Genomic DNA, 26,720 nt, shown 5'->3' on the forward strand with positions numbered 1-26,720 from the left:
TCCATGACCAGTATAAACAAAAGTTGTGACAGTGCAGCCTTGGTGTATCCCAACCATCACTGGGAATCTGTTGGAGACCAGTTGGGCAACTCACTTGGCTGCTGATGTTGTGTGGCATTTTGACCCAGTCAATGAGTGGTTCAGGTACTCCGTGATCCTGCAGGGCATACCAGATCAGTTTCATTATATTTATTTATTTTATTTTTGTAATAAGTTTTTATTTTATAACATACAAAAATTCCAATTTCAATTGAATAGTGTATTGACTGGGTACAACTTATTTTAGGAAATAATAATCAAAATGTTTACAACAATATTCATTGCATTAGTATCAATAACAACAACAACCTCATATATTTTAAGAAGATAGTTGGTTGATACCTAGACGCTGGCAGCAATCCGTATCAACCATTAGCACCAGTCAATGGTATTTATGACATATCTTTAAATGTTCAGTTAACTGAGTTTCGTGTTTAATGAATAAAATAATAATAACCATATTTATTTAACCAATTTAAGATATCTTCCTTATATCACTAATCCTTCTATATATTTCCCTATTTCTAGTTCCTGCTTTTGTCAGCTAACCATTGATAAAATAAATCCCATCGAAAAATATTCAGTTTCTTTCTTTTCCTTAATTATTAGTGTTAGCTTATCCATTTCTGCACATTCTAATACTTTTTAAATCACATTTTCATCTGTTGGGATCTCTTCACTTTTCCATTGTTGTGCAAATACTATTCTAGCTGCAGTCAATACATGTAAAATCAAATATACATTATAGTTTCATTATATTTAGAAATGTCAGATAAATGAGTCAGAAGGCATATTACATCCATGTATTATTACATTTTATATCAAAATTTGAATCTAGTTTGATCCCTGTTGTTGACTAAGTAAACGAATGAGGATATTCAATGGAATCTAGACTACCAAATAGGAATGTCAAAAAAACTAACTATGAGAAGTGTAAATAATCTGGTGTATTTCTTAAAGAAGAAAGGCATTGACAAAAGCTTGAAGCCACTGGAAGAGATTTTGCAAACATTAATACTGGCTGTGAAAGTGGTGCCAGTGCTGGAGTTGATTGACTGGTCTAAAGGTGTTTATGAGCCACCTGATGTGCAAAGTGAGAGTGAGTGAGAGCCAATTTGTAAAGTGTATGAGAAACTAATATGAAATTTGTCACACTAATGGATTTTTTAAAACTAATATATGAGCACTTGATATAACCAATAGCTATTAATGAAGAGGAAAAAGATTAACAACAATGAATTGCCTCAAATAGTTACTGAGCATTAACTTTTAATTAATAATTTAACCTGTTTCATGTAATCATCTTTAATAATTAAATATTTTAATGATGTAATACTTTGGTGTAGGGGTTAAGGTGCTGGCATAGAAACCAGGAAACTAGATTCTAGTCCCACTATAGGCATGAAAGCCTGATAGGTAACTTTGAGCCAGTCTCTCTCTCTCAGCCCAACCCAACCCAACCATATCACTAAGTTATTGTTAGAAAAACAAGAGAAAGAAGGAACATTATGTATGTTTGCTGCCTTGAGTTACCTAGGAATAAAGGCTAAACTCAAATAAAAAGAAAATAAACATTTAATTGAGTCTTCCTTCTACCCAAAACATAGCAGAATGTACAATTTCCCCATATAACACCCTATTTTGTCACAATCTTACAGCAGCTTTATAAGGAGGACCAATATGATTTTTCCTATGCTACTCATTGGGGAAGACAGGATGGAAATAAATGGTTTGGCTTAAATTACCCAAAGTATTCACATCCAGGGTGAAATTCCAATCAGAATTTTCCTGATTTATAGCTTTTAGTCATTATAACTTAGCCATTTGTACATCATCCTTAGTAATTGTGAAATACCAACTGAATAGTTTTATATTCCTAGTTTCAAACAGCTGACATTTATCTTTGATAAATGTTATAATCATCAACTATTTAATATTATTAGTTGACTATCAAGTTACACCAGTGAAATTAGCTTTTTATTACTGTAAATTAAATTATTGTACATTTTTTCCAAACAGCACTGTAGATAGACATGGTTATATAAGCTTTTGCATTCAATTCTCTGCAGGAATCCAAATTAATAGGCTCACCAACAATTGTTTTTACTAATGAAGGGGTTGTAATTGATGCTAAGCTTTAAATGGAACATTGGATTACCTGAATGTCCATTTTATGATCGTTGTGACGACATTCCTCAGTTATGGGAACCTTCACTCCTTTGATTTGTTCTACTGAGTGCTTGTCAAATATTTATCTCCCTCTGCAGTATGGTTCCGCCCCTTCCTTCTGCGCATGCTCAGTCTTTTCACGAAGTCTAACTCCATCAGATCTGAAGAATATACTCAACGGAACTTTAACTGCAGAGGGGAAAAAAGAAAGACACCCCCCCACGACCACCAGGCAATACGCCAAGGGTGGGACGGAATGTCGTCACAACGATCATAAAATGGACATTCAGGTAATCCAATGTTCCATTTTCATGCATCGTTGTGCCGACATTCCTCAGTTATGGGATATGCCCAAGCTTAATAATTAGGGTGGGAATTACTCCTTGTCATTGTCCTGGCTTCGTGGGGGGAGTATTGATTGTAAAACTCTTCTCCCGAACGCTGCATCAGCTGACGCAAAGGAATCTAATCTGTAATGTTTAACAAATGATGAAATAGATGACCATGTAGCTGCCTTACATATTTCATCTACAGATGCCTGTGTAGCCCATGCTGCAGAAGTTGCAGCACTGCGTGTTGAATGTGGTAACACTCTTCCAGGTAAACTTTCCCCTTGTGAACTATATGCCACTGATATACATGCTTTAATCCAGAGCCCCACTGTATTAGAAGACACTTTCTTACCCATTGTAGAAGGTAAGTATGATACAAATAGTGCTTCAGTTTGTCTAAACGATTCAGTTCTTTTTATATAACGTCTTAATGATCTACGTACATCTAGTGTGTGCCACATTTTTTCCCTAGGATGTTTAGGATCTGGACAAAAGTTTGGTAAAATTACTTCTTGAGCTCTATGGAAATATGAGTTAATTTTTGGTATAAATGATGGATCTAATCTAAGTACTACTCTGTCTGTGTAAAATATACATAAATCTTTTCTAATTGAAAGAGCAGCTATTTCTGATATTCTGCGTGCAGATGTTACTGCTATTAAAAAGGCTAATTTTAAAGTTAGATATCTCATACTTATAGATGCCAGTGGTTCAAATGGTTTTTTTGTTAATGCTTGTAATACTAAATTCATATCCCATGAAGGATATCTGTGAACAATAGGATGTCTTAAATTCATAGCTCCCCTTAGGAAGGATTTAATTCTCATATCTTGTGAAAGAGACTTCTTACTTGGTCCATCTAAGACTGTAGCCAATGCTGCTACTTGTCTCTTCAATGTTGAAGGAGCCAGACCTTTGTCTAAACCAGATTGAAGAAATAATAGTACCTCAAGTACTGTTGCTGATGTAGGATCTACGTGACTTGTACTACACCATTCTACAAATGCCTTCCAAGATGCATTGTAAATACGCATAGTAGATGGTCTTCTGGCTGCTTGAATAGTTGCAATTACTTCTGAAGGAATATGATCTTTTGTTAATCTGGACCTTTCAAGCGCCAGACGGTCAATTGTAACCAGTCTGGCTTTGGATGTCTTATTTCTCCTTGAAGTAGAACTATCTGATTTGGAGGAATTCTCCAAGGGTTTTCTATTGAAAGATCTAAGAGGTCTGCAAACCATGGTCTGCGAGGCCAATAAGGTGCTATCAATATCATGTCTGCTCTTTCCTCCCTCAATTTGTGAATTACACTCTGAATTATTGGGACTGGAGGAAATGCATACAGAAGTCCTTGCGGCCAAGGAGACCTTAGAGCATCTTGGCCTTCTGCTCCTTGAGTTGGAAAACGAGAAAAAAATCTTGCTAACTGGGCGTTTTGATTTGTAGCAAATAGGTCCACTATTGGTTGACCGAATCTGAGAGATATCTGTTTGAACAGCTTGGGATCTAACATCCACTCTGATTGGTCTATTTTGCCTCTGCTTAACCAGTCTGCTTGTACATTTATTTCTCCTGATATATGTTCTGCTTTTATCGATAAGACATGTTTCTCCGCCCAAGACATGAGGCGATCCGTTTCTTCCATTAGAATTTTTGATTTTGTGCCTCCCTGACGATTCAAATGTGCCTTTGTTGTCATATTGTCCGTTAAAATCAGGACATGTTTGTTGGTCACTTGATGTTGAAATTGAATTAACGCCAGGCGCACTGCTCATAATTCCAACCAGTTGATTGGTTGGTTTTTTTCCCACGTAGACCAAATCCCTTGCGCTATCAATGAATTGAGATGTGCACCCCATCCATAAAGGCTTGCATCCGTTGTTAACGTTACTCGTTCTGATTGTAGAAACAGAGAACCCTTCTGAATTGCCTCTGTTATCCACCAACGTAGGGATATTTTTACTCGTGTTGGTACCACCACTTTGTGAAGAGAATCCGCTCGTCTTTGCCTTTGAAAGGGTAACAGAAACCACTGAAGATGGCGCGTGTGGTAACGAGCCCATGGCACTATTGTAATTGCAGATATTAACTTGCCTAGAAGTTGAGACACTGTTAGTAGTGCAGTTTTCTTCTGTGATATTACTTGCAGAACTAAACTCTTGATGCTGTTTTGTCTGTCTGGAGACAGGTAAACTAATCCCAGTTCTGAATCTATGATTGCACCTAGGTGCAATAGTCGAGTTGTCGGTGATAAGTGACTTTTGTCCACATTGATTGTAAAACCGTGGTTTTGTAGAGATTGGATGACTAATTCTCTGTCCCGACATGCCTGATCCTTTGATGTTGACAAAATTAAAATGTCGTCCAGATAACATACTAGACGTATTGGGATAGACCTGAGATTGGCCGCTACTGCCGCTAACAATTTCGTAAATGTTCTTGGTGCAGAAGAAAGGCCAAAGGGCATTGCCCTGTACTGAAAGTGTTTGTCCGCATATGCAAACCTGAGGTATTGTCTGTACCTTTTTTTTTTTTTTTTTAATTTGATTTATATGCCGCCCTTCTCCGAAGACTCAGGGCGGCTTATTGTCTGTACCTTGGGTGGATGGGCACATGTAAATATGCTTCTTTGAGGTCTATGGATTGCATGAGATCTCGTTGTCTTACACATTGTAGAATCGACTTTAGTGAATGCATCTTGAATCTTCTGTATAGAACATTCACATTCAGCTGCCTCAAATTCAGAATTCCCCTCCAACCCCCTGAGTTTTTTGGCACCAGAAAAAAGATCGAATAAAAACCGGTTTGAATTTGGTCTTTTGGAACTTCCTCGATCGTCTTGATTTGTTTCAGGTGCTTGATCTCGAGATTCATCAGATTTTGTTGCAATGGTTGAGTTGACCAAGGACATTGGATGAATATGGTAGGCAGGTTTGAGGTGAATTCCAAAGTGAGGCCGCTGGTTATAGTACGTAAGATCCATGCATCCGTTGTTGATTCCTCCCATTGGTGATAGAATAGTTGAAGTTTGCCCCCAATGGGAAGGGAAGAATTCGAGTCACTTGCCTCTACGAGATTGACATGACCTCGCTCCTCAAAAAGGTCTTCTGAACGATGATTGGCGGCTGCCTCTTCCTCGAAAGGAATTTCTATTACTCGAGTATGAGGAATAGTAGGGTTGAAAATTACCACGTTGTGTGTAGGTATTTGAATTTCCTTGATCATATCGAAAAAACTGTCGTTGAAAGGGAGAATATCTGCATTCTGGTCTTCTATACAAGGAGGGTAAAATCTTCTTTTTATCCCTGCCTTCTACCAGAACCTGTTGCAAGGACTCTCCGAATAGAGAATGGCCTTTATAAGGGGCTGATGTGAGCCTCCATTTTGACCGTGAGTCAGCTTTCCAGTGACGTAGCCAAAGAATTCTTCTTGAAGTTACAGAAGATGCTAATGCCCTGGAAGCGAATTTCGCAGCATCTAATGAAGCATCTGCAGAGTATTCTGCAGCTGCAATAATTTTTGATACGTCTTGTTGAATCCTAGATTGTTCAGGTGGTAATCTATCTCTTAATTGTCTTAGCCAAATAAGAGAGGCCCGGTTAAAAAATGATGCTGAAACTGCAGCTCTAATTGCCCATGCCGCGGCTTGATGAGTTTTGCGACATGTCATTTCAGCTCTTTTGTCTTCAACTTTAAGACCTTCTCCAACTTCACTGACTAACACAGAAGATGACGTAAGTGTTGCCACCGGTTCATCTACTAATGGCAATTGCAACAATTCATCCAAGTCTGGTGGAGAGCAATATAATTTTTCATCAAAACTATTAGGGCCAGAAGTTGAACTGGGATGATCCCAAGATTTTTTAATAACTTGTGAAAATAGATCTGGGCATGGAACAAAGTCCAAATCAGACTTGTGTACTTTAAACAAATTTTCATTTGGATTCATTTGAGTATTAGGATCAGATGACTTATCTAAATTTAGTCCCATATTAGTAGCTACTTTTGCTTTATGTAGCAATGACTTAAATAAAGATGGTTTGAAAAGACCTTGAAATGCTGGTTTTTCTGGTGTCATGTCTTCTTCATCCTCTGATAATTCAAAATCCTCTAACTCTGTGTCATCCCCACAGCTAAAATATTGCTATTTAGGAATTGATTGAGAATGATATTGATTACTGGTAACTGCACCAGAATGACAAGGATAGCTGGTTTGTTGCAAACCTGCTTGGAATATTTTAGAAATGGCATGTGTAACCATTGTTTGAAAATCCACTTCCTGACCACTGTTTTGAATATTTTCCCCCCTAAGCCCAGCAGCGGTTGGGGTGAAAGTGGCTTCAGGAGGACCTTGATTTAGTGAATTAACACCTGAAAAAATAGGCCCTTGAGGAGCCAAACCTCTAGGAATATTTATCATAAATTGACCTTGTTGTTCTCTAAACATAGAATCTTGTGACTGAATTTCTTCAGTTTCCTCATTAACCTGATGATTGTCATCAATAAATTGTTGATTATCAGACATTTCAGAATGATATATGTTAGAAGCCGATTGTGCAGCACACTTGGCTTTGACAAATTGATGCTCTAAAGCTTTATGTCTACGTGTTTCCATCTTATTCATTGTTTTAATAATGTCATCAGACAATGAATTGGCAGACTGTTGAGGCTGTGTCACATTTTTTGTTTTAGCTCGTTTTTTTCTTAATTGCTGAGGAGAATGTACTTTAGGAGGAGAAGCGACCTGTTCCAGGTCAGATGATAGGTTATCGTCTGCCATATTTAATTAAAATTGTATTCAATCAATATAATAATAATAATAATAATTTTTTAATTTAATTTTTTTAAATATAATTAATTAATTAATTAATTAATTCAAGGTATAATAATCTTTTTATCAAACAACAATTAATTAGAGAAACTTCCCTGAGATGAACTTCTGTCAGTTGATGTAAGCAAATGATGAAGGAAGTTTTGACAGTTAAAAAATGGCTCCGCTGTCAGTTGCTTGCCTCAGCAACTGTCAGTTTAATGAAGATTCCTCGAGCCCAACGTTTCCGAACTGATCTCTTGTGGTATATTAATAGTATAACACTCGAGTGTATAACAAGAGAAAAAATCACAACTTTCAAAAATAAGTCTGCCTGGCGCAGGCAGGAACTTTAAATAGTCTCTCAATTTTCTTTAAATTTAAATAGATTCTTTCATTAGGAGTCTGAATCCAACATCAGAAACTCCTTCGCCGCTAATAAATAACGAAACTTCAAAGGTGTTATTGGATACTGAAAACACCGCGGCTCAAATAAACAAAGCAGCTTTCAAGCGTTACAATGTAGCTCAATTAAAACTGTAACTTCCACAGAGACTGAAAGTTACTTTAGAAACCATGTAGCCGCTGATAAACAAGAGAGGGCTGCAATAGTGTTAGCGGTTATTCACCAGCTGAAAACACCTCGGCTAAATTAAAGAAACAGCGTCCGAACCACAGCGGATCGCTGCTGACAGATCGGCAAGGCGGCTAGCAGCCCCTTAGCGCCGCAATTTAAATCGGCAAGGCGGCTAGCAGCCCCTTAGCACCGTAACTTTAAACAAGAAAAAATTTTCTTCAGTATAGACAGCAAAATAATCAGACAGCTTCCAAACCTCAGCAGATCGTTGTTGATTGAACGGCAAGGCGGCTAGCAGCCCCTTAACGCCGCAATTTAAATAGCGATCTTTTTTTTAAAAAAAACAAAACAATTGTAAAGCTGTCAAGACAGAAGCCATTAACGCAGCCCTCTAATAAATTATAATAATAATGAAATAGACAGATTATCTGTAGAACAAAAAGCACTCTAGACCTATTGAGTCAACTGAGTGAAAAAGACTGAGCATGCGCAGAAGGAAGGGGCGGAACCATACTGCAGAGGGAGATAAATATTTGACAAGCACTCAGTAGAACAAATCAAAGGAGTGAAGGTTCCCATAACTGAGGAATGTCGGCACAACGATGCATGAAAATAGAATCTACATTCCTATAACTTAAGAATTATTCTGTGTTCTCCACTCTGGGATGCTAAGCAAGTAAGGAAGTAAAAATTTATTTATGCTCAATGATCACATGACATACATTATCCTATAAATACTATATAAAAATAGAAACTTAAAATTCATTTTAGTACATCTTTCATAAACAGCAATACATCATGCAATTAACACAAACCTATACCATACAGTAGTAGCAGTTGCACAAAATTTTGCAACAAACCCAGATGTCATCACTAGGTAACATGATTATTATCACTGTAACCACTCCTAGTTTTTTCAATCTTTTCTTGCAAAGCTGAAAGTCCTGATTGCTGTTCTCTATAACTGATATAATTCTTTGAATCTTTCTTTTTTCTAAAATAAAATGTGCCCAGAATGGGATAAAAGGGATCTAACTAGTGCAGAATGTAACTGTCAGCCTCTATGATGCTTGCTTGCTATTGGCTGCCATATTAATAAGGGGGGGAGGTATAGGTATTTGGGTGGGGAAGCGAGCTGGTGGAGATATCTTGTGATGTGACCAAAAAGGGAGGAGAGGGGAGGGATTCTCTCATCGTCTTCTGAATGGACTTGTTGATAGCCAGTCAAGGTCAACCGTTCTGGCATACCAGATGGATGGGGCCATCTGAATATGCACCTCACATGACATCATGGGGGGCTAGGGATTGGTCATTCAGCCAGGGTCCTTGGGGGAAGGGATTTGGGAATACTTTCAATATGTAATTTTCGCGCCTTTAGCCTCAGATCTTGCTTTTCTTTCGTTGCTATCAGTTCATAGTCAGTAAAAGTACTTTTCTCTACAAAAATGGCATTGGGGTTTTCCTTTCTTGAGTTTTGAAAAGAGGCACACTTGACATTAAGCAAGGTCTGCTTTATCAGCCATCCCGTAGAAAACTTTACCGTGGGGGCTGAGCAAAGAATGTCTAACCAAGGCAGAGACCAGGAGGACATGGGAGCTGCTGGGTCGACTCCCCCCCAGTCCTGAAGTGGCTGGGAAGAGTCAGAGGGGATGTCTGAACTGCAGATTGAAGAAAAGCTGGTCAGAGCCAAATGGTCGCTGGGCGTAGGGCGAATGGAGGCTCCGGAGGAGATCCCCCTGGGGTGACAGCTGTCAGATGCCGGCATGGAGAGGCTGTCTGGCAGGCTGTTGTTCCCAAAGCCCCCCCCCCGAGACCTTCAGTGCTGGTATGTGTTGGCGGCTGATGTGGAAATTGACCAGGCCAGAGATCGGTACGGGGGGCCCGCAGCTGGAACAAGCCTTCCCCCTCCACCCCGAAAGAGACCCCTAGAGTGGCCAAAGGGGGCCCCACATCCAAGCCCAGGTCCACTGCATGCTTCAGATGTAGGAAGGAGGGGCACTGAGCTGCTGATTGTTTCTCCAAACCTGGTTTCAAGCCAACCTCTGGAGGAAAGAGAGCCGAGAAGCCCCAGCAAAGAACTGCAAAACAGCCCTGAAAAGTATGGAAGTCATTGAGTTCCACCTGGGAGCTCCGACCAACCCAGGGGACAGCGAAACTGACACCGACCCCCTGGTAAGTCAGCACGTGGGCCCCATGACCATCCCGGTGGAATTAAAGGTGCCATAATCTGGCACCCAGGGGAAGATGCTACCCCTTTTCGACCCAGGGTATACAAGGTGTGTAATCAACCCAGAGGTGGTGGAAAAAATGGGACTGAGACTGAAGACAATGAAAGTGCCCATAGCATTTTGCCAGTTGGATGGGTCAGTAGCTTGGGGGGGGGGGGAAGCCCACTTTGTGACCGAACCAGTTAAGATGTGGATGGGAGACCACCGAGAGACTTTGAGTTTTATTGTAGCCTCTGGAATGGAACGACCCCTCTTGCTCAGACTACCCTGGCTCCGGAAATGGAACCCTCATGTGAATTGGAGAAAGGGTTGTTGCATATCTGTTCCACCCTGCAGGGGAAAGAAGGGGGGAAACCCTTCTGCATGGCCAAAGCCGTGACGGAGCTGGCAGCAGCTGTGAGCGAACACATTGCTGGGGAGGAGAAAATTCCTAAGAAATATTGGGACCTCAGGGAGGCATTCAGCAAGAGGGTGTCAGATGTGCACCCACCCCACTGCACTGTGGGGTGCAGTCCGTGCACCCCACGGACTGCAGTATAGAAATACTCCCAGGAGTGAAACTCCCTAAACCAAAGATCTACTCCATGACCCCTCGTGAGCTGGAGGAACTGTGAAACTTTATTGATAAAAACCTGAAACAGGGCTTCATCCAACCAGCTAGGCCACAAGTAGCTGCCCTGGTGCTGTTCCGGAAGAAAAAAGATGGCTCTCTTCACCTGTGTGTCAACTACAAAAACCTTAACGCCATTTGCCTAGAAAATGTTTACCCACTACCAGGGCTGTGGAGTCGGGAGATAAATGTTTCGACTCCGACTCCGGCTCCTCAGTTTTTTGTACTTCCGACTCCGACTCTGACTCCAGGTACCCAAAATTTCCTCCAACTCCGACTCCTCGACTCCGACTCCACAGTACTGTCAGGGCTATGGAGTCGGGAGATAAATGTTCCGACTCCGACTCCTCAGTTTTTTGTACTTCCGACTCCGACTCCAGGTACCCAAAATTTCCTCCGACTCTGACTCCTCGACTCCGACTCCGACTCCACAGCACTGCCCACTACCCCTTATGAAGGACATGTTAACTCATCTGGCCAAGTGGAAGATTTTCAGTAAGCTGGTCTTGAGAGAGGCTTACTACAGAGTTCAAATTATGGAAGGGGACAAATGGAAAACTGCCTTCAATTGACCTTTGGGTTGTTTCCAGTTTAGGGTGCTTCCGTTCGGGTTACAGGGGGCACCGGCGGTGTTCATGCAATTAATTAATGAGGTGCTACATGAACATCTTTTCAAAGGGGTCCTAGTCTACTAGATGACATCCTTATTTACACTGTGACCAGGGAAGAACATGGAAAAATAGTGCGGCCAGTCCTGAAAAAACTCAGAGCTGCTGAGCTGTATGCTAAATTGTCTTAAGTGCGAGTTTCACCAGAGTAAAATTGACTATCTGGGTTACCGCATATCGCATGAGGGTATTGAAATGGATCCGGAGAGCTTGTTTTGTTTTTAGTTACCCCTGGTCGTTTAGCAAGTCTTTATATCTTATTATTTTGTCTATATCTAATACATTTGGATAAATTAACGCTTCCATCACTGATAACCAATTTGGTATTTTATTATAATGATTCTTTTTAATTTTTTGCCATACCTGTAATAAAGCGTTCCTGATTAAATGTCTCTGAAAATAACTGTGAGATTTGTTTTCCCCATCCCATATGAATGCACGCCAGCCTATTTGTAAGTAGTGTCCTTCCAATGTTAAGATCCTTTTGTTTTTTAACTCTATCCAACCCTTAATCCAAGTAAGTGCTATTGACTAATACTACATCTCCCAATCTGGAAGCCCAAAGCCTCCTTTCTCTCTGCTCTCCTGTAATAATTTTAATTTAATCTGTGGTTTTTTTCCCAGCCAAATGTATTTCATTGTTAATTTATTTAAGTCTTCCAAAAAGTTTTCCCCTAAATTTATTGGTACTACTTGCAATAGAAACAATATTCTTGGTAAGGTATTCATCTTAATGGAAGCTACCCTTCCGATAAGTGACAATTGTAATTTTTTTCCAGTTTTCTAAATCCTTTTTTATGTTGTATTATTTTGCTGTAATTGTCTTCTTTAATTGATGAACATTTGGCTGATAACCAAATTCCCAGATATTTCACCTTCTTGGTCACTTGCATAAGATTGACTAACTGGGTTACCGCATATTGCATGAGGGTATTGAAATGGATCTGGAGAAAGTCCAGGCAGACTTGGAGTGGGTGCCTCCATACACCCGCAAGCAGCTTCTTAGGCTTTGCCAACTTTTATCGGCAATTCATTCCCTCGTTTACAAAAATTGCATTACCCATTAGCAATCTCCTAAAAGGGAGAGACTAAGCCAAACCCTAGCTGCCCCATCGAGTGGACCATGGAGTGCCAGGCATCTTTTGAGAAACTGAAAGGATTGTTTGCAGCCGAGCCTGTCCTTAATCATCCTGACATGGAGGCCCCTTTCGTAGTCCAGGCTGACGCCAGTGATGTAGCTCTGGGGGCGGTGCTACTTCAAGCCAATGCAACTGGAACTTTACAACCCTGTGCCTACCTCCTGTAAATTAACTGAAACCAAAAGGAGATGGGCAATCTGGGAGAAGGAAGCTTTTGCTGTCCGATGGGCCCTATTAACCTGGAGGCATTTCCTCGAAGGGGCAAAACACTCTTTTGAGGTGTGGACAGAACGTAAGACCCTAGAGGCCCTAAAAACATCCCGGAAGTTGTCGCCCAAACAAGTCCGTTGGGCACAACATTTAATCGGTTTAATTTCTCTCTGTGCTACCTTCCTGGGGGAAAGAATTTTATGGCAGATGCTCTCTCGAGATTGCTCCAATATAATAGCACATGGCTGGAAGTAATCCACCCGGTTATTCCCTCTAAGCAGTTGGCTGCTCCCGTAGTCACCAGAGCACAGGGGAAGGGTGACCTGAAACTATCTACCGATTTAAGCGAGCAGTTAAAAGGAACCACTAAAAACTGATGACTTGTTCATATCCCACTCAAATGACACTTAGACATAACAGTATTATTACACCACACAATTTGGAATAGATGCAATTTCAAATTGTTAGTTTTTAGCAACTATATCACAATGAAATTCATATTCAAGTACTAGAAGACCAAGATCTTTTTCACAGACATTTGGTCCATCCTCCATCTTTATTTCCCTCAGCGAAGAAGGCTGCTTTTTTATCTATTACATTTAATTCTATTTTTCCCACTCTACTTCAACCTAACAGTATAATTTCAATTGCTTCTGATTTGTAGAGTATTTGTTATCCTGACCAACTTTGTGACTTTGTGACTATGATTACAACTGAGCCCAAAATATATGTTGCTAAGTGAGATATTTGTTAAGTGAGTTTTGCCCCATTTTAGGACTTTTCTTGCCAAAATTGTTTAGTGAATCATTGCAGTTGCTAAGTTGGTAACATGGTTGTTAAGTAAATCTGGCTTTCCCATTGACTTTGGTTGTCACAAGTTTGCAAAGCTGATTACATGACCCAAGACACTGCAAGTGTCATAAATATGAGTCATTTGCTAAGCGGGCGAATTTTGGTCATGTGACCACAGGGATGCTGCAATGGTCGTAAGTGTGCATAATAGTCATAAGTCACTTTTTTCAATGCCTTTGTAACTCTGAACGGTTACTAAACAAGCTGTTGTAAGTTGAGAACTACCGGTATCTATATATGTCCCTTATATTTGTAATAAGATTTTATTTGCTTTTCAGTAGTAGCAGATTTATATTAAATATAAACTCACATTTGGAAAATTTATGAATAACCTAATTTACTTCAGCAATGTATTTGATCAAATACTCCATTATATTTTGTTTAGCAGTGTAGTTAAGTCTTATCTGAATTGTTTGACTATTATATGGACCCACAATTGGTTTGAGAACTAAACTCAAAAAGTATCTCATCAAAATGAGAGCTATCAGTGATATGTTACATAATTTTGTTCAAGTGCTCTTCAACATTTTTATTAATGACTTGGTAGGGAAATGCTTAACAAATTTGCCAATGACACAAAGATTACCTGTAATAGTTAGGTGCACATCAGATACCGTGTTTGAGCCTCAGGAAATTCTTGCCTTGGGGGGGGCCTGAATAGAAACAATTGGAGATAGAGGCCTAGCAGCAGGAAAAACTGAAGAAGCATCAGCAGCTACATTCTCACCCAGAGTAGACTGATCAGGAGAAAAATCATGTTCAATTTGAATTTGGGAAGAAGGAACAGCCACATTGGAAGTGGGGAGGGCAGGAGATTTAGAAGGCCCCACAGAAGGAGAAGAAACTCTAGAGGCCTCTGAAGCAGCTTTTTGAAAGGCCTTTTCCATGGCCTTATGCCTCCTGGTCTCTTCTCTTGATGATGCAGCAATATTAGCACTCTTGGAGTGAGTGGATCTAGTAGAAACTCTGGCTGCCTTGGGAGGAACAGAATCCCCTGAGGAACTTTCTTTAGGATCAGAAGAATGGCCCCTTTTTCCTTTGCTTTGGGATTTATTGCTCCTAGCATCAGCCATGATAGAGCAGAAATTTACTTTTACAGCTCAGAATAAATGCAAAGGATAGAAATCACTCTTAAATGCACCCAACAGGGGATAATTGGTGGTTCAGGTAACTCACTGCGCCAGGAGAGAAGCAGAGTAGAATCCAGGAGCCAGGAAGATTACACGTGGGTGCTGCCGCGGGGCTGCTCAGGGCCGCCGGAGCGTTTCTAGCGCTCCCCAGCTGATTCCAATTAAGTTTAGCCGCTTTTGAAGAAAACGCCAGCAATTTGAGCAGAAATGAGCAAACTACGTAGAAATAAGCCAGCAATGGCCAAATAAACTCCCCCATGAAGAGTTAATGAGAGAGAACTAACAGACACGACTGTCCTCTACCGGACCGAGTCGAAAAACTGGGTACAGGAAGAGGCGGGGCTTCTTTTGTTGGTGGACTCGGTCCTAGAGCTACTGGCTAGGTTGTAACCCTTTAGTGACTGGCGTTTCCTCTGTGACTGAGAAGTGGAAACACAGCGGGTCTTATTAGAAGTACCAGGAAGATCAGAAATACTAAGCTCAGTACAGGTAATTCTCAACTTACAACCATTCATTTAGTGACCATTCAATGTTACAACAGCACTTGAAAAAGTAACTTATGTCCATTTTTCACACTTATATGACTGTTGCAGCATCCCCATGGTCTTCTTGTTCCTTGGTCAAAAAATAATTAATATGAATGTTCACAGATAATACATATCAACAACACACTGTTTTCAGTATTGTAATAATTTATTGGAAAACTTCCAATGCCTCAAAAGCCCATAATTCAAAACATCAAGAATACTACCAAGAATATTTGTATGTTAAATTCACAACAATTGATCCAAAATTATATTATCAATGCTGTTGATTTCAGCCCAAAACATAATTAATAGAAGATAACTCCAGGTTATATGAGAGAATAGAATAGAATAGAATGGAATGGAATGGGGAAAATAGAATAGAATAGAATAGAATAGAATAGAATAGAATAGAATAGAATAGAATAGAATAGAATAGAATTCTTTATTGGCCAAGTGTGATTGTACACACAAGGAATTTGTTTTTCGTGCATATACATTAAAAAAATACATTCATCAAGAATCATAAGATACAACACTTAGTGATAGTCATAGGTTACTAAATAAGCAATCATATCATTTGCCCACCCTGCTATAGGGCACTGCAGACCAGAACAACTAGACACAAGGACAGTTTTCCCCCTGAATGCCATCACTCTGCTAAACAACTAATTCCCACAACACTGTCAAACTATTTACTAAGACTTTATTACTATTATTCTTCTCATCCTTCCTATTACCTATCTCTTCCCACTTATAAATATAACTTTGTTGCTTGTATCTCTACGATTTATATTGTTTTATTTGATGACGTTTTTGATGTTAGGTTTTAAGTCTTGAGATATGACAGAACCTAGAAACTTGAAGGTCTCTACTGTTGATACTGTGTTGTCTAGTAATTAATAAGTAAAATACAATCAATATGTTGGTTTGCAAGATAGTTATTAAAGAGACCTTAGCTCTTATTTAAGGCAACTGGGGGAAGTATGGAAATATACTGTATGTCCTGCAATTGCAATGACATTTTTGTATATTTTATACCTGTGTTGCAAAGTCACACACATAGTACTCAATGTTGGAACTTTTATCATGATGCAAGATGACTTTGACAAGAAATAAGTAGGAACTCTTAGCTCGGCAAAGTATTTCTTTAAGTACAGCACAAGATTACATTCAGAAATTACTCAGGCAGATGCTTCCCTAATTCATTGAAGTATAAAAAGGAAGAAGTACAATTCAGTAAGATTTGCAAGATAATGTTATCATACCTAAGCATAATAAAATAAGTTTAGCCTTCCTGTAAAATTTATTTCCTGATCTGGTATACCTAGAAGGACTGGCAGGAATAGCATGATAGATAGGGTCCTTTCCAACAGTTGATACTGTGTTATCTAGTATTGTAAGAGACAGTAGTATAGGAGGGTTTCTCCTAAAATCTACCACCATTTCTACAGTTTTGAGTGTGTTTAGTTCAAGATTGTTCCTGTTGCACCACAAGGCTAATTGTTCAACCTCCCGTCTGTATGCAGATTCGTCATTGTCTCGAATCAAATGTTGAAATTTCTTAATTGCATCTCCAAGAGCAAGATGACCAGTCAATCCTTACTAAATATTCCCTGATGCATCCAATATATCAATATTTTTAGAATAGAATAGAATAGAATAGAATAGAATAGAATAGGATACAATACAATACAATACAATACAATACAATACAATACAATACAATACAATACAATACAATACAATACAATACTGTATTGGCCAAGTGTGATTGGACACACAAGGAATTTGTCTCTGCTGCATAAGCTCTCATAAAGGCGACAAGTGATAAATGATCATATTCATGAAGTACAACATCAAAAATCATGATACAAACTCAGTGATAGTATTTTAGTTATATTAATCCCATTATTATTTTGAATATTTTGAAGTTTGATATACTAGAGATTATATGCATGTCAATTTCATCTACCACTACTTCTCTGGTTAAAGCAGTATATTAAAATACATTAAGATTAAACCTTTTAATAGTAATCCTGTATAGAAGTATATTATTTTCTGCTTTATCATATTGACAAGCCTTTCAATCAGTGCCCTACTATTGCCACACTTGCTATAAAAATGCGGAACAATTATAGAAAGTTTAACCATCAGGCTTAGTGTATCAGTGTATTTGTCTTATTAAGAATTAATCTAATGAAGTTTACTAAAATTCTGCACGTGTTACTAAATAGTTGATATAAAAACCTTTATTTTTAAATCTTCGAAGTCCCTCTCAGTCATGGATTGAAACGATCCAAATAAGGTGTGAATCTTCATATTCTACTTACTGTTTGTGGATTTAGTTCTTCTTCTCCCATAGGCTCATCCATAATTTGTTGACCATTCTACAAAAATCATAATTTAAAGAAGGATTATTGGAGGAACATAATTAGAGCAACTGAAGTGCAGATAGTCCTCATTTAGGGACTGCAATTGGTTCTAATGACTTGGCTGTTAAGCAAAGAAGTCACTGAATGAAAATCACATTATGACAAGTGTTTTCAATTTTACTTCAGCTTTCCTTTGCTTTGTCAGAAGGATATGACCCCAAATGGTTGGGTGAACCTAAACCAGGGGTGTCAAACTCAATTTCATTGAGGACCGCATCAGGTTGTATTTGACCTTGGGGGGTGGGGGTGGCCAGGGGGCATGGCCAGCTCAACGTCACTCATGTCGGGGGGGGGGCGCCTGTGGTGGCCCAAGCACTCTGCCAGCGAAAACAGAGCTTGGGTTCGCTGACAGAGGATTGCAGGAGACCGTCGCAGCCAAAAAGGCTGTGCTCCATTTTTGCTGGCAGAAGCACCGTAGGCTAGTCCTTCGCTGTTTTCAGGGCTGCCCTGTGGGCCAGATTTAAGCACCACATGGGCCAGATCCAGCCTGCGGGCCTTGAGTTTGACAACCCTGGCCTCAACAATGGGAAAGGTTTCCAGAACTTAATTCACGAGAAAGCCAGGTAAAAGGGAACTCTTATGGTCATTTGCCCTCACCCTCTCACCTTCAGAATGGTTACCCAGTGCTGGGATAATTAGCAAGAAGATAATTGATGTTTCTATTTACATTCATTGCAGAGGAAGGAATTACAAGAGAGTAAGCAGGCACACAATGGGGTGTACACTTTGGGTGTACACTTCAAAAGGAAGTGTACCAGCAAGCCCTTAAGGAGGGAAACAAAAACCTTTAATGTTAAGTTCATTAGTGTCTTGTTAGTATCAGACAAGAACACAGACACATAAAGGGTTCTAATCAACTAATTAAGGTCACTGAGGTGAACTTGTTAACTTATGGTTAGCACTTTTTAGGAATGCATTACCATTGTGGAGAAAGAGGCAACTTGCTTAGGCAATCTCTCCACTCTGGTGTGTGTGTGTGAAAAAATGGGTCAGGCATAGGGCAACATGTACTAACTGACTGTAATAGGAAACACATGATTGAAAAAGAGATGCTGAAGACAAAAATATGGGCATTGGTCACAAAGTTACTTTTACATTACTGCTGTAACCGAACAGGCGCTGTCCAAAGCAGTCAATAAACAAGGACTATCCATATAAATAATTATATTAATATTTCCACGGTTTAACCAAAACCAATTTTCCTTTTTTTAGAATTAAAAAATATAAAACATAGTTACAATTGTCTTGTAAAACATAATTATAAAAAAATAGCAAATCTACTTTTAGAGAAGCTAAACAAGTCGTTTCCTCCCAATGTTTTGAAATATTGATACTTCAATATCAATACTTCAAGTACTGTAAGATATAAACATCTACAAATACTAAAAAAGGACAATAATATCTATTTAAGAATAACTCAATTTTCTATGAACTGAAAATGGCAGATTAAGATGTAATCTAAATTAAAAATAAAATTTATATTAGTATACAATAAGGAAAAACATGTTTATATATTTACAATCTTTGTTCACTGATACAGGAGAATATTTGTAGCTCAGGGTTGAAATGAGGATTCTCAGAGAGCACCAAGAACCCCTCAGTGTTCATTTAGTTGAAATATTAAACCTGTTCCCTAAACTATAAAGATTAATCAACTAGGCAGCAATTATTTTAAAATATTTTTAAAGTAGTCATAAAACAGTATGGGAAGCTTGAAATAATAGATGCTACAATATGTGTGTGTGTGTGTGTATGGAAAAAATGAATACTTTATTGAGGAGCAACTGTTTTTAAATTATTGTAATTTTGGCAATCAGATACCAATAAAAAATGTGCATTCCCTTCTACAGTGGCACTTAATTCTTGCATGAAACTTATCTGTTTGGGTTCCAGCCTCAGAGTTTGGGGGGGGGGGGGGCGGGGAGGATGTTGTATTTCCTTAAATATTTCAAGATGACCATACACAAATTCTTGGGCACATAAGATACAGTATGGGTCTCCCTACTTTGCAGACTTTTGATCACAGGTTTGAGTTCACCTTAAACTTATCTAAGCATATGTAGTGTTTCTAAATCATATACTTGGGCTTCTGAACCATATGCCTGCAATTAGTTGGCATTTCCATTTTTCCAGTCTAATGTTAAAAAGTAGTTCTTTGGGATTTCTGTGCACTGGGAAAGATGAAGGGAAAAGAGTGATTGGTAGCAAGATGGATGGTCTGAATTATAGCCACAAAGGGTGTACTGTTGAAAGTTCTGGAGGACCAGGTGGAGAACAGATTGTCCAGGAGAAAATTTATGTAGTCGCTAAAGGTTGATATTGACTTGATGGCATATAATCAATCAGACAGCTGGAATAAAAGCAGTGCTTTTATTTGACTAAGATATATATAAACTATGCCTATAATTTCAATTTGAGAAATCTGAATCAAATATGTATAAATGTTGCATAAAAATGTAATTATCTATTTAACATCTAACAATATTTCATCTGATTTTATTATTTTCTGAGTTATATTTTACCCACTCTTTCTCATTTTATTTATTTAGTTACTGATACATTTAATACTTTTGTGAAAAAAATGATCAAACATGGAATTGTACTCTCCAGTGACACACACATACACAAACGTAAAATGGTAATCGTGCTGTCATCTATAGAATTTTTTTTAAAAAAAATTCATTCAGAAGGTAAAACAAAAAACAATATAAAATGGATTATGAGTGGGAAACAGATTATATACATTTAAATAAGGCAGATGCTCACAATAATTACATTATCCCTCAAAATAAGAAAGTGAACCCTATAAGCATGTAATCTCTCTTCAGGTTTACTCTTTGATTTAAGCCAGACAATCTAAATTTAGCCAAACTATTTTGGATAAACTATTTTGAATAACTAGCAAACTGCTTCTTAAAACATATGAACTGTGAGAAAAATGTGTAAAACAAATCATCAGTTACTCTGCCGGTGTCTTCCTTACAGCAGAAGCAGGATATGCAGCATTTCCTTTTTAAAAAATGTAGCCCTGCAAACTTCTTTTTCTTTTTAAGACTAGGAAGAAGTTAAGCATCTGGGCAAAATGAGAGGAAATGGATGGAAGAATAATGTGAAGTAACTAGACACCACCAAAGGGAACAAAAGCAGCAGGAGTCCTTCAACTGTGTATTACCAAGGCTGACAATCTGGCAGCCCCACCCCAATATTATTACCTTCAATTGGACAAAACAAGGAACATATGTTTATACTCTGTTGTTCTGCATTAGGAAATTCATATGTAACAACCACTGAAAAATTCACAGAGAAAGGTATCTTTCTGTAGTGTTAAAGGTAGGTGTAATAATTCTCTCCATAAACTGTAACAACCACGAAGAGATGCTTTAACACTATCTCTATAAAAGAGACACAATACAAATACCCATTTCAATACCCATTTCAAAAGGCTCCTTTATCATGGAAGACACTGTTGTGAAAAACAGGAAAATTTCAAATAATCAAAAAGTATTTTATTAAATAAACATGAGAATGTCTCTGTGTGAAGGGAAATGGAAACAAAAGGCCTACAATCCAAATCATACTTTGTAATACAAAAGTGTTAAGTTTTTTGGTCCCCCCCCCAATATTCCATTATTTAATTTTGTAACCCTACACACAAAAGGTTATTTGGAAAACATTCCCTTTTTTACTTGTTTGCAAAGGAAATTAGTGGAAAAGGGTAATAGGATAAATACTTTCAAAAGCATGTTAGTTTGATGCAGGGAAGAAAAGTAAAGATGTGTATTATAAAGTTTTATTCCAAAAGTCTGTTGTACAGTACTCTAGGGATATAGAAAGGGGATTCAACAACTAATTTCATCAGTGAAAAATGGAGGATGTAAAGATAGACAAAGATGGTCACAAACCAGACTGAAAAATCGATTTGAGATAGTGATATGAGACAATCTTGATGTCAAACAGCTTTGCTAGATGAATGGCTTCCATTATCCTCCACTATCCTGGTTGGGAGTAATAAGATTTGCAGCACAATTTACTTCGAGGGCACAGGATTAAGGGAACCCGAGGCAAGGGAAGCAGGAAGCGTTTTACTTCCCGGTTTCCGCCCAGGGCCTCTAAAAGGAATAAAACGAGGAAATGGAGGGCGCCTGACTCTCTTCAGCCTTCTCAATGAAAGACGGACGAAGAGGCGGCAACGGGGCAGTGACGCTCCTTTGCTGAGGTGACCGAGCTTTTCCTCCTGGTTCTCCCGCCCTTCCTCCTGATCGTGCAGGCGGGATTCCACGCGGTTGGCTAACCGAGCCCCGCAAATCCGGGAATGCCCCACGCGCTTACCTCGACGCTGCTGCCACTCTCGGCCATACTCTCAACAGCCATTTTCTGCCAGGGGTCCGCCAACTGTGCCAACGGCATCTTTCTTCTTTAACTTCAAGGTCCCGCCGTTGTCTCCTGCCGCCCCTCAGGAATACCGAGACATTCGTTATTTTCCTCCCTTCTCCGTTATTTTCCTCCCCGGTAAGGGGAGGAGACTACCGGAGATGCGGTTCCTACCCCTCTGGATGAGGCAAGGGTACCCACGCCGGCGTAGGAGCAAACGTTCAACAGGATGCCTTCGCTGGTCGGTAAATCTAACCTTAGCGCCTCTCCCGCGGCTGGGGCTATTACTCACTTCACTTCCGCTCCCAACATGGCCGCGTCCAAGCGTACCTGCCTATCAAACGGAGGTTGTCTGCGTCATTCCCGAGGGCGGGACTGACTCAGCCAATCAATTTATATCTCAGGTAGTAAAGAAACCGACTCAGAGCTGTGGGCTCTTTTCACGTGGGGCGAGGGGCGGTGAGGGTAGTTTTGCTGGTGAAGGATTCTGCATACGTGAAGGTTCTGTCACGTACTCTGAGCGAGATATGCTTCAGGTACGACTACTATCCTCTGCTGCCTTTACTAAAGGCGCGACATCGCTCATCCATCTCAAAATGCAGTATTTGCGCATGAGGTCACATTCTTCTCCTCCGTAGTCACTTCCATTCAGCGTCGGTAACCTGATCCGGAATAATTGCCACCTCCTTTAAAGGATGATGGTACAAAAAGTTGTTGGGGATTTTTCACAGCGTAATTAGTCCTCTCTTCTTGCGTTTTCTTAACAACCTTCAAGTAAATCAAGACATTTTTAAAATGTTCCAGTTTTTAACTTGGCTGGAACACGGGCGCTCCTCGACTCTGCTTGCAGGAATTGCAGCGCCTGTAAGGATTCGATATTCCCTTAACTGTAATGACTCTTTTTTTTTCTTTTTCATTTATTTAAATTTTGTTGGAGATGATAAAATAACATGTTCATATGTGATGCTGTAGATTGTTCATGGTTATTGGTTCCTAATGAAGAATTCAGTATGTTTCCTAAGAAATATAACACTAGAACCTACAGCTAAGGATGTGATTCTGAGAAATATTTCATTTTTGGAAAGGGAATCATTTATTTCCAAGGAAATGATCTCAGAATTTGACTGAAAGAATAATGCTGAAGACAAGAGTTTAACAGAATTAAAGATTGCAGCTGTATAATAACATATATATTTATTATACAGTATTTATATCCTACTTTTTTTCCAGGAGCAAAAGCTGGTAAATGTGTCCCCGTATTATCCTCACAAAAACTCTGCATTGTAAATTGGGTTCAAAGACAGCAACTGATTTTCAGATTTGTTGTGCAAATTTAAATCTTAATCTCCCCAATCCTTATTAACATTCTGATCACTGCTTTATTTCCAATGACAAGTCCTACCAAAAACTAATCATTACATTGTGTTTTTGTTTTCAGAACAGAAACCACAACTGTACTATACTTTGAAATATGCTTACTAGAATCTATACTTTATAATATTTTGAACAAATAATGCAATATTCTACAGTATTGACAAATCGTAACTGAGGTTGTTAGTGCTTGGGGATAAACTGTTTCCCTTTTTAACTGATATAAACATAACACATCTATTTGGATTATGGAAGCAGTTTGTTTCTTTCAGTGTATGTATTGGTAAAAAAGAAAGCTTTCTGTCAACCCACATATGGAACTCAGCTATATTTAAATCAAGTTTGACTTTCAGAGAGATTACAACAAGTGTTAAACTGAAAAGGTTATATCAGCAGGGGATATTACAACAGTTCTTGCCCTGTTTTTTATCTGAGCTAAACTCAAAGTAACTGAACTTTGCCAAGTATAATTTTTAAGAAATTTGTGGTAGAAAGAGGAATTCATAGAAAGGCATGTTTATATGACTTTAATGAATACAGCTCATGAAGACTATAAAAATAAGGATCAAAACAGTCATTTTATCAGATGAGTGACTTCCTCTGTTCTTGGGTCCTTGATGTATAATTGATATCTACCAGGAATTTAGAATTTCTGCCAGGATGTTCTGATGTAATTTTGGGAATGTGGATGTGGGCGGGATTGTTCAACCACAAATGAGAGGGTTAGAATAAAGGTCATTTGAATAAACAAGGATATCCTACTATTATTACTCATTTGGGAAAAATATGAAGTACTATATTATGTTAAATCAGTTGTAAATTCCTTAAATTCCAGAATAAATGTGACTTTTATATTGTGTGAATGGGGAATATTTTTTTGTATTTGAGTGTCAAACAACTAGAAATATATAATAGGAATGGGTACTCTTTGATAGCTGAGAAGACACATTGTTTTTGTAGAGGGTTAACTGACTCATGATAAATAGAGGTCATGTATGAGGTAAAGCCAAGATTCTTTTTGTTTTCCAAATGTGGGGAATCAAGTTTGTTTCCTTTTAAATCACACTTGTAGTTTTATGTCACTTAGATTAAAGTTTTTGTTGGTTTCCTGCCTGAAAATGGTAGATAATTATGTTTCTGCCTTTGACAAATTTTTTGCTCAATTTTTTTCAATGGTTTTGCTTATTTATGTAAAGTATCTTGTTATATACACACACACAAACACACAAGATACACACATGATGAAGACTGCAAACTTTATCCTTGCTAGCCATATTTTGATCAGATTTTAACAGCAATTTTGTGAGCTTAAGTATCTTCTAATTATTAATATAGAAAAGAAGTCACAATAGCAGGAAACATTTCTTTAAATATCTGAATCACTGACATGTTTAGTCTGGTTGGTGTTCATTGGTGATGTGCAAATTCTTAGCAATTCTAATTGCATACAATCACTCTGCTAAACAAATAATTCCCTCAACACTGTCAAACTAGCTACTAAGTCTGCATTACTATTAATCTTCTTATCGTACCCATCCTCTTCCACTTATGACTGTATGACTGTAACTTTGTTGCTTGTATCCTTACAATTTATATTGATATTGATTGTTTCCTGATTGCTTATTTGTACCCTATGGTAAAATCCCTGCCCCCCCCATGCCCGGCTGAGCCGCGCGATCATCAGAGGCTTTTTTAAAAAAAATTTTAAAAGCATTTTTTCTACCTCTTCGGCTGAAAACATGCTTTTAAAAGTAAAAAAAAAGCCTCTGATGATCGCGTGGCTCAGCTGGGATTGTCAGAGGCTTTTAAAAGAAAAAAAAGCCTCTGAGAATCAGGCAACTCAGCTGGGATCGTCAGAGGTTTTTAAAAGCATTTTTTTTACAACCTCTTCAGCCAAAGAGGTTGTAGAAAAAATGCTTTTAAAAGCCTCTGGCGATCCCAGCTGAGTTGCCTGATCATCAGAGGCTTTTAAAAGCATTTTTTAACAACCTCTTCAGCCGAAGAGGTTGTAGAAAAAATGATTTTAAAAGTTTTTTTTAAAGTTGGCCACGCTCACTCAGTCATATTACTACCCCCCCACCAAGCCACACCCACAGAACCAGTAGTAACAAATTTTACATTTCACCACTGAACATACTGGTTTGAATATTTGAGTCTGAAAAGGCCATGTAGTTCCTAAATATTCTGGGAGGCAGTGAATGATGTGACTATAGCTTGCTTACCTGTTGTCATTTAAAATACCATTACAAGCTGTCTAGTTGCAAAATAAAACTTTTTCTAGAAATTATGGCACTGTAGAAGTGAGGGATTTGGTAAAGTGATATATTTGCATAATGATATTATGCAATGGAATTTTATCCAATGCATGTAAAATTTGTTACACTGAGGCTGGAAAATCAAGGTTTACGGCAGCATTTGTAGCTGCCTAGCCAAAGTAAAGATTATGATACATAAAACTTCTAGATTGCTATCTAGAAGTGTTTAGCAATCTAGAAGTTTATCTCTTTTAGCAATCTAGAAGTTATCTCTTAGCAATATAGCAAGTGGACAGTTGCTTTGAGATAATTAATCTTAGTTGGTGAACAGAAATATTGCTTTAAGCAACAATTTTGACCTAAATTTTGCCACATACCTGCAATTTTAAAACATTGATATAATCGTATATAGGAACAAATACCTGTTGTCCTAATATAAGTAAAGAAATTTTATGGGAAGAAGCTTAATCATCACCCTCTTTCCTAGTTCCCTTATTTGTCAAACCTGTTCACCCCATTTTAAAAAAATTAATGGCTATTAAGGTATATTTAAACCCCAATTTTCTGTATTTATATGTGATATTTGGAAAAAAGAAACTTAGGAAATCCCCTTTTAAAAGTATCCCTTAGCTGTATATTATTTGTAAAACATTTATTGTCTCTCTCAGCATTGTATATGAATGTCTGCACACAAAAGAATGCTAATCTGAATGGCCTCTAAATGTGGAGACTTCCTATAATACAAAGAAAATCTATTGCTGAAAGGTATTGAGGGGTGGAGGAAGAAATTGTTTTCTCTGATGCTTTTGAGGAAAATGTTATATTTAACATGAAATAATATTAATAGATATAAATCAGTACTTCATATAGTTAATACTATTTTATCTATAGGACAAATTGTCTGTGATATGACCAAACAAAAGATATTAAACACACAAAGCTGCTCCATTTATTGCAACTTCAAAGAGAAAAAGAAAAACAATGAGACTCTTTATTACAA

At 38.3% G+C, this 26,720-nt stretch overlaps 1 protein-coding gene across 2 annotated transcripts in view; it reads right to left on the minus strand.

Annotated features, from left to right (window-relative positions):
• Nucleotides 1–22,379, minus strand: part of RPS6KA3 (ribosomal protein S6 kinase A3) — a 148,975-nt gene extending 126,596 nt beyond the window's left edge. For both annotated transcript variants that reach the window (XM_070943971.1, XM_070943970.1), the window contains exons 1-2: nucleotides 22,053–22,379; nucleotides 17,622–17,678 (exon numbers count right to left, since the gene is read on the minus strand). In XM_070943971.1, the coding sequence (XP_070800072.1) occupies nucleotides 17,622–17,678; nucleotides 22,053–22,130 (135 nt within the window). In that variant the 5' untranslated portion in view covers nucleotides 22,131–22,379. The remainder of the gene's footprint in view (nucleotides 1–17,621; nucleotides 17,679–22,052) is intronic.
• Between the last annotated feature and the right edge of the window lie 4,341 nt (nucleotides 22,380–26,720).

The sequence above is a fragment of the Pituophis catenifer genome, unplaced genomic scaffold (genome assembly GCF_029215685.1).
Source record: "Pituophis catenifer annectens isolate HBS135680 unplaced genomic scaffold, rPitCat1.0.hap2 SCAF_4, whole genome shotgun sequence".
Taxonomy (NCBI): domain Eukaryota; kingdom Metazoa; phylum Chordata; class Lepidosauria; order Squamata; family Colubridae; genus Pituophis; species Pituophis catenifer.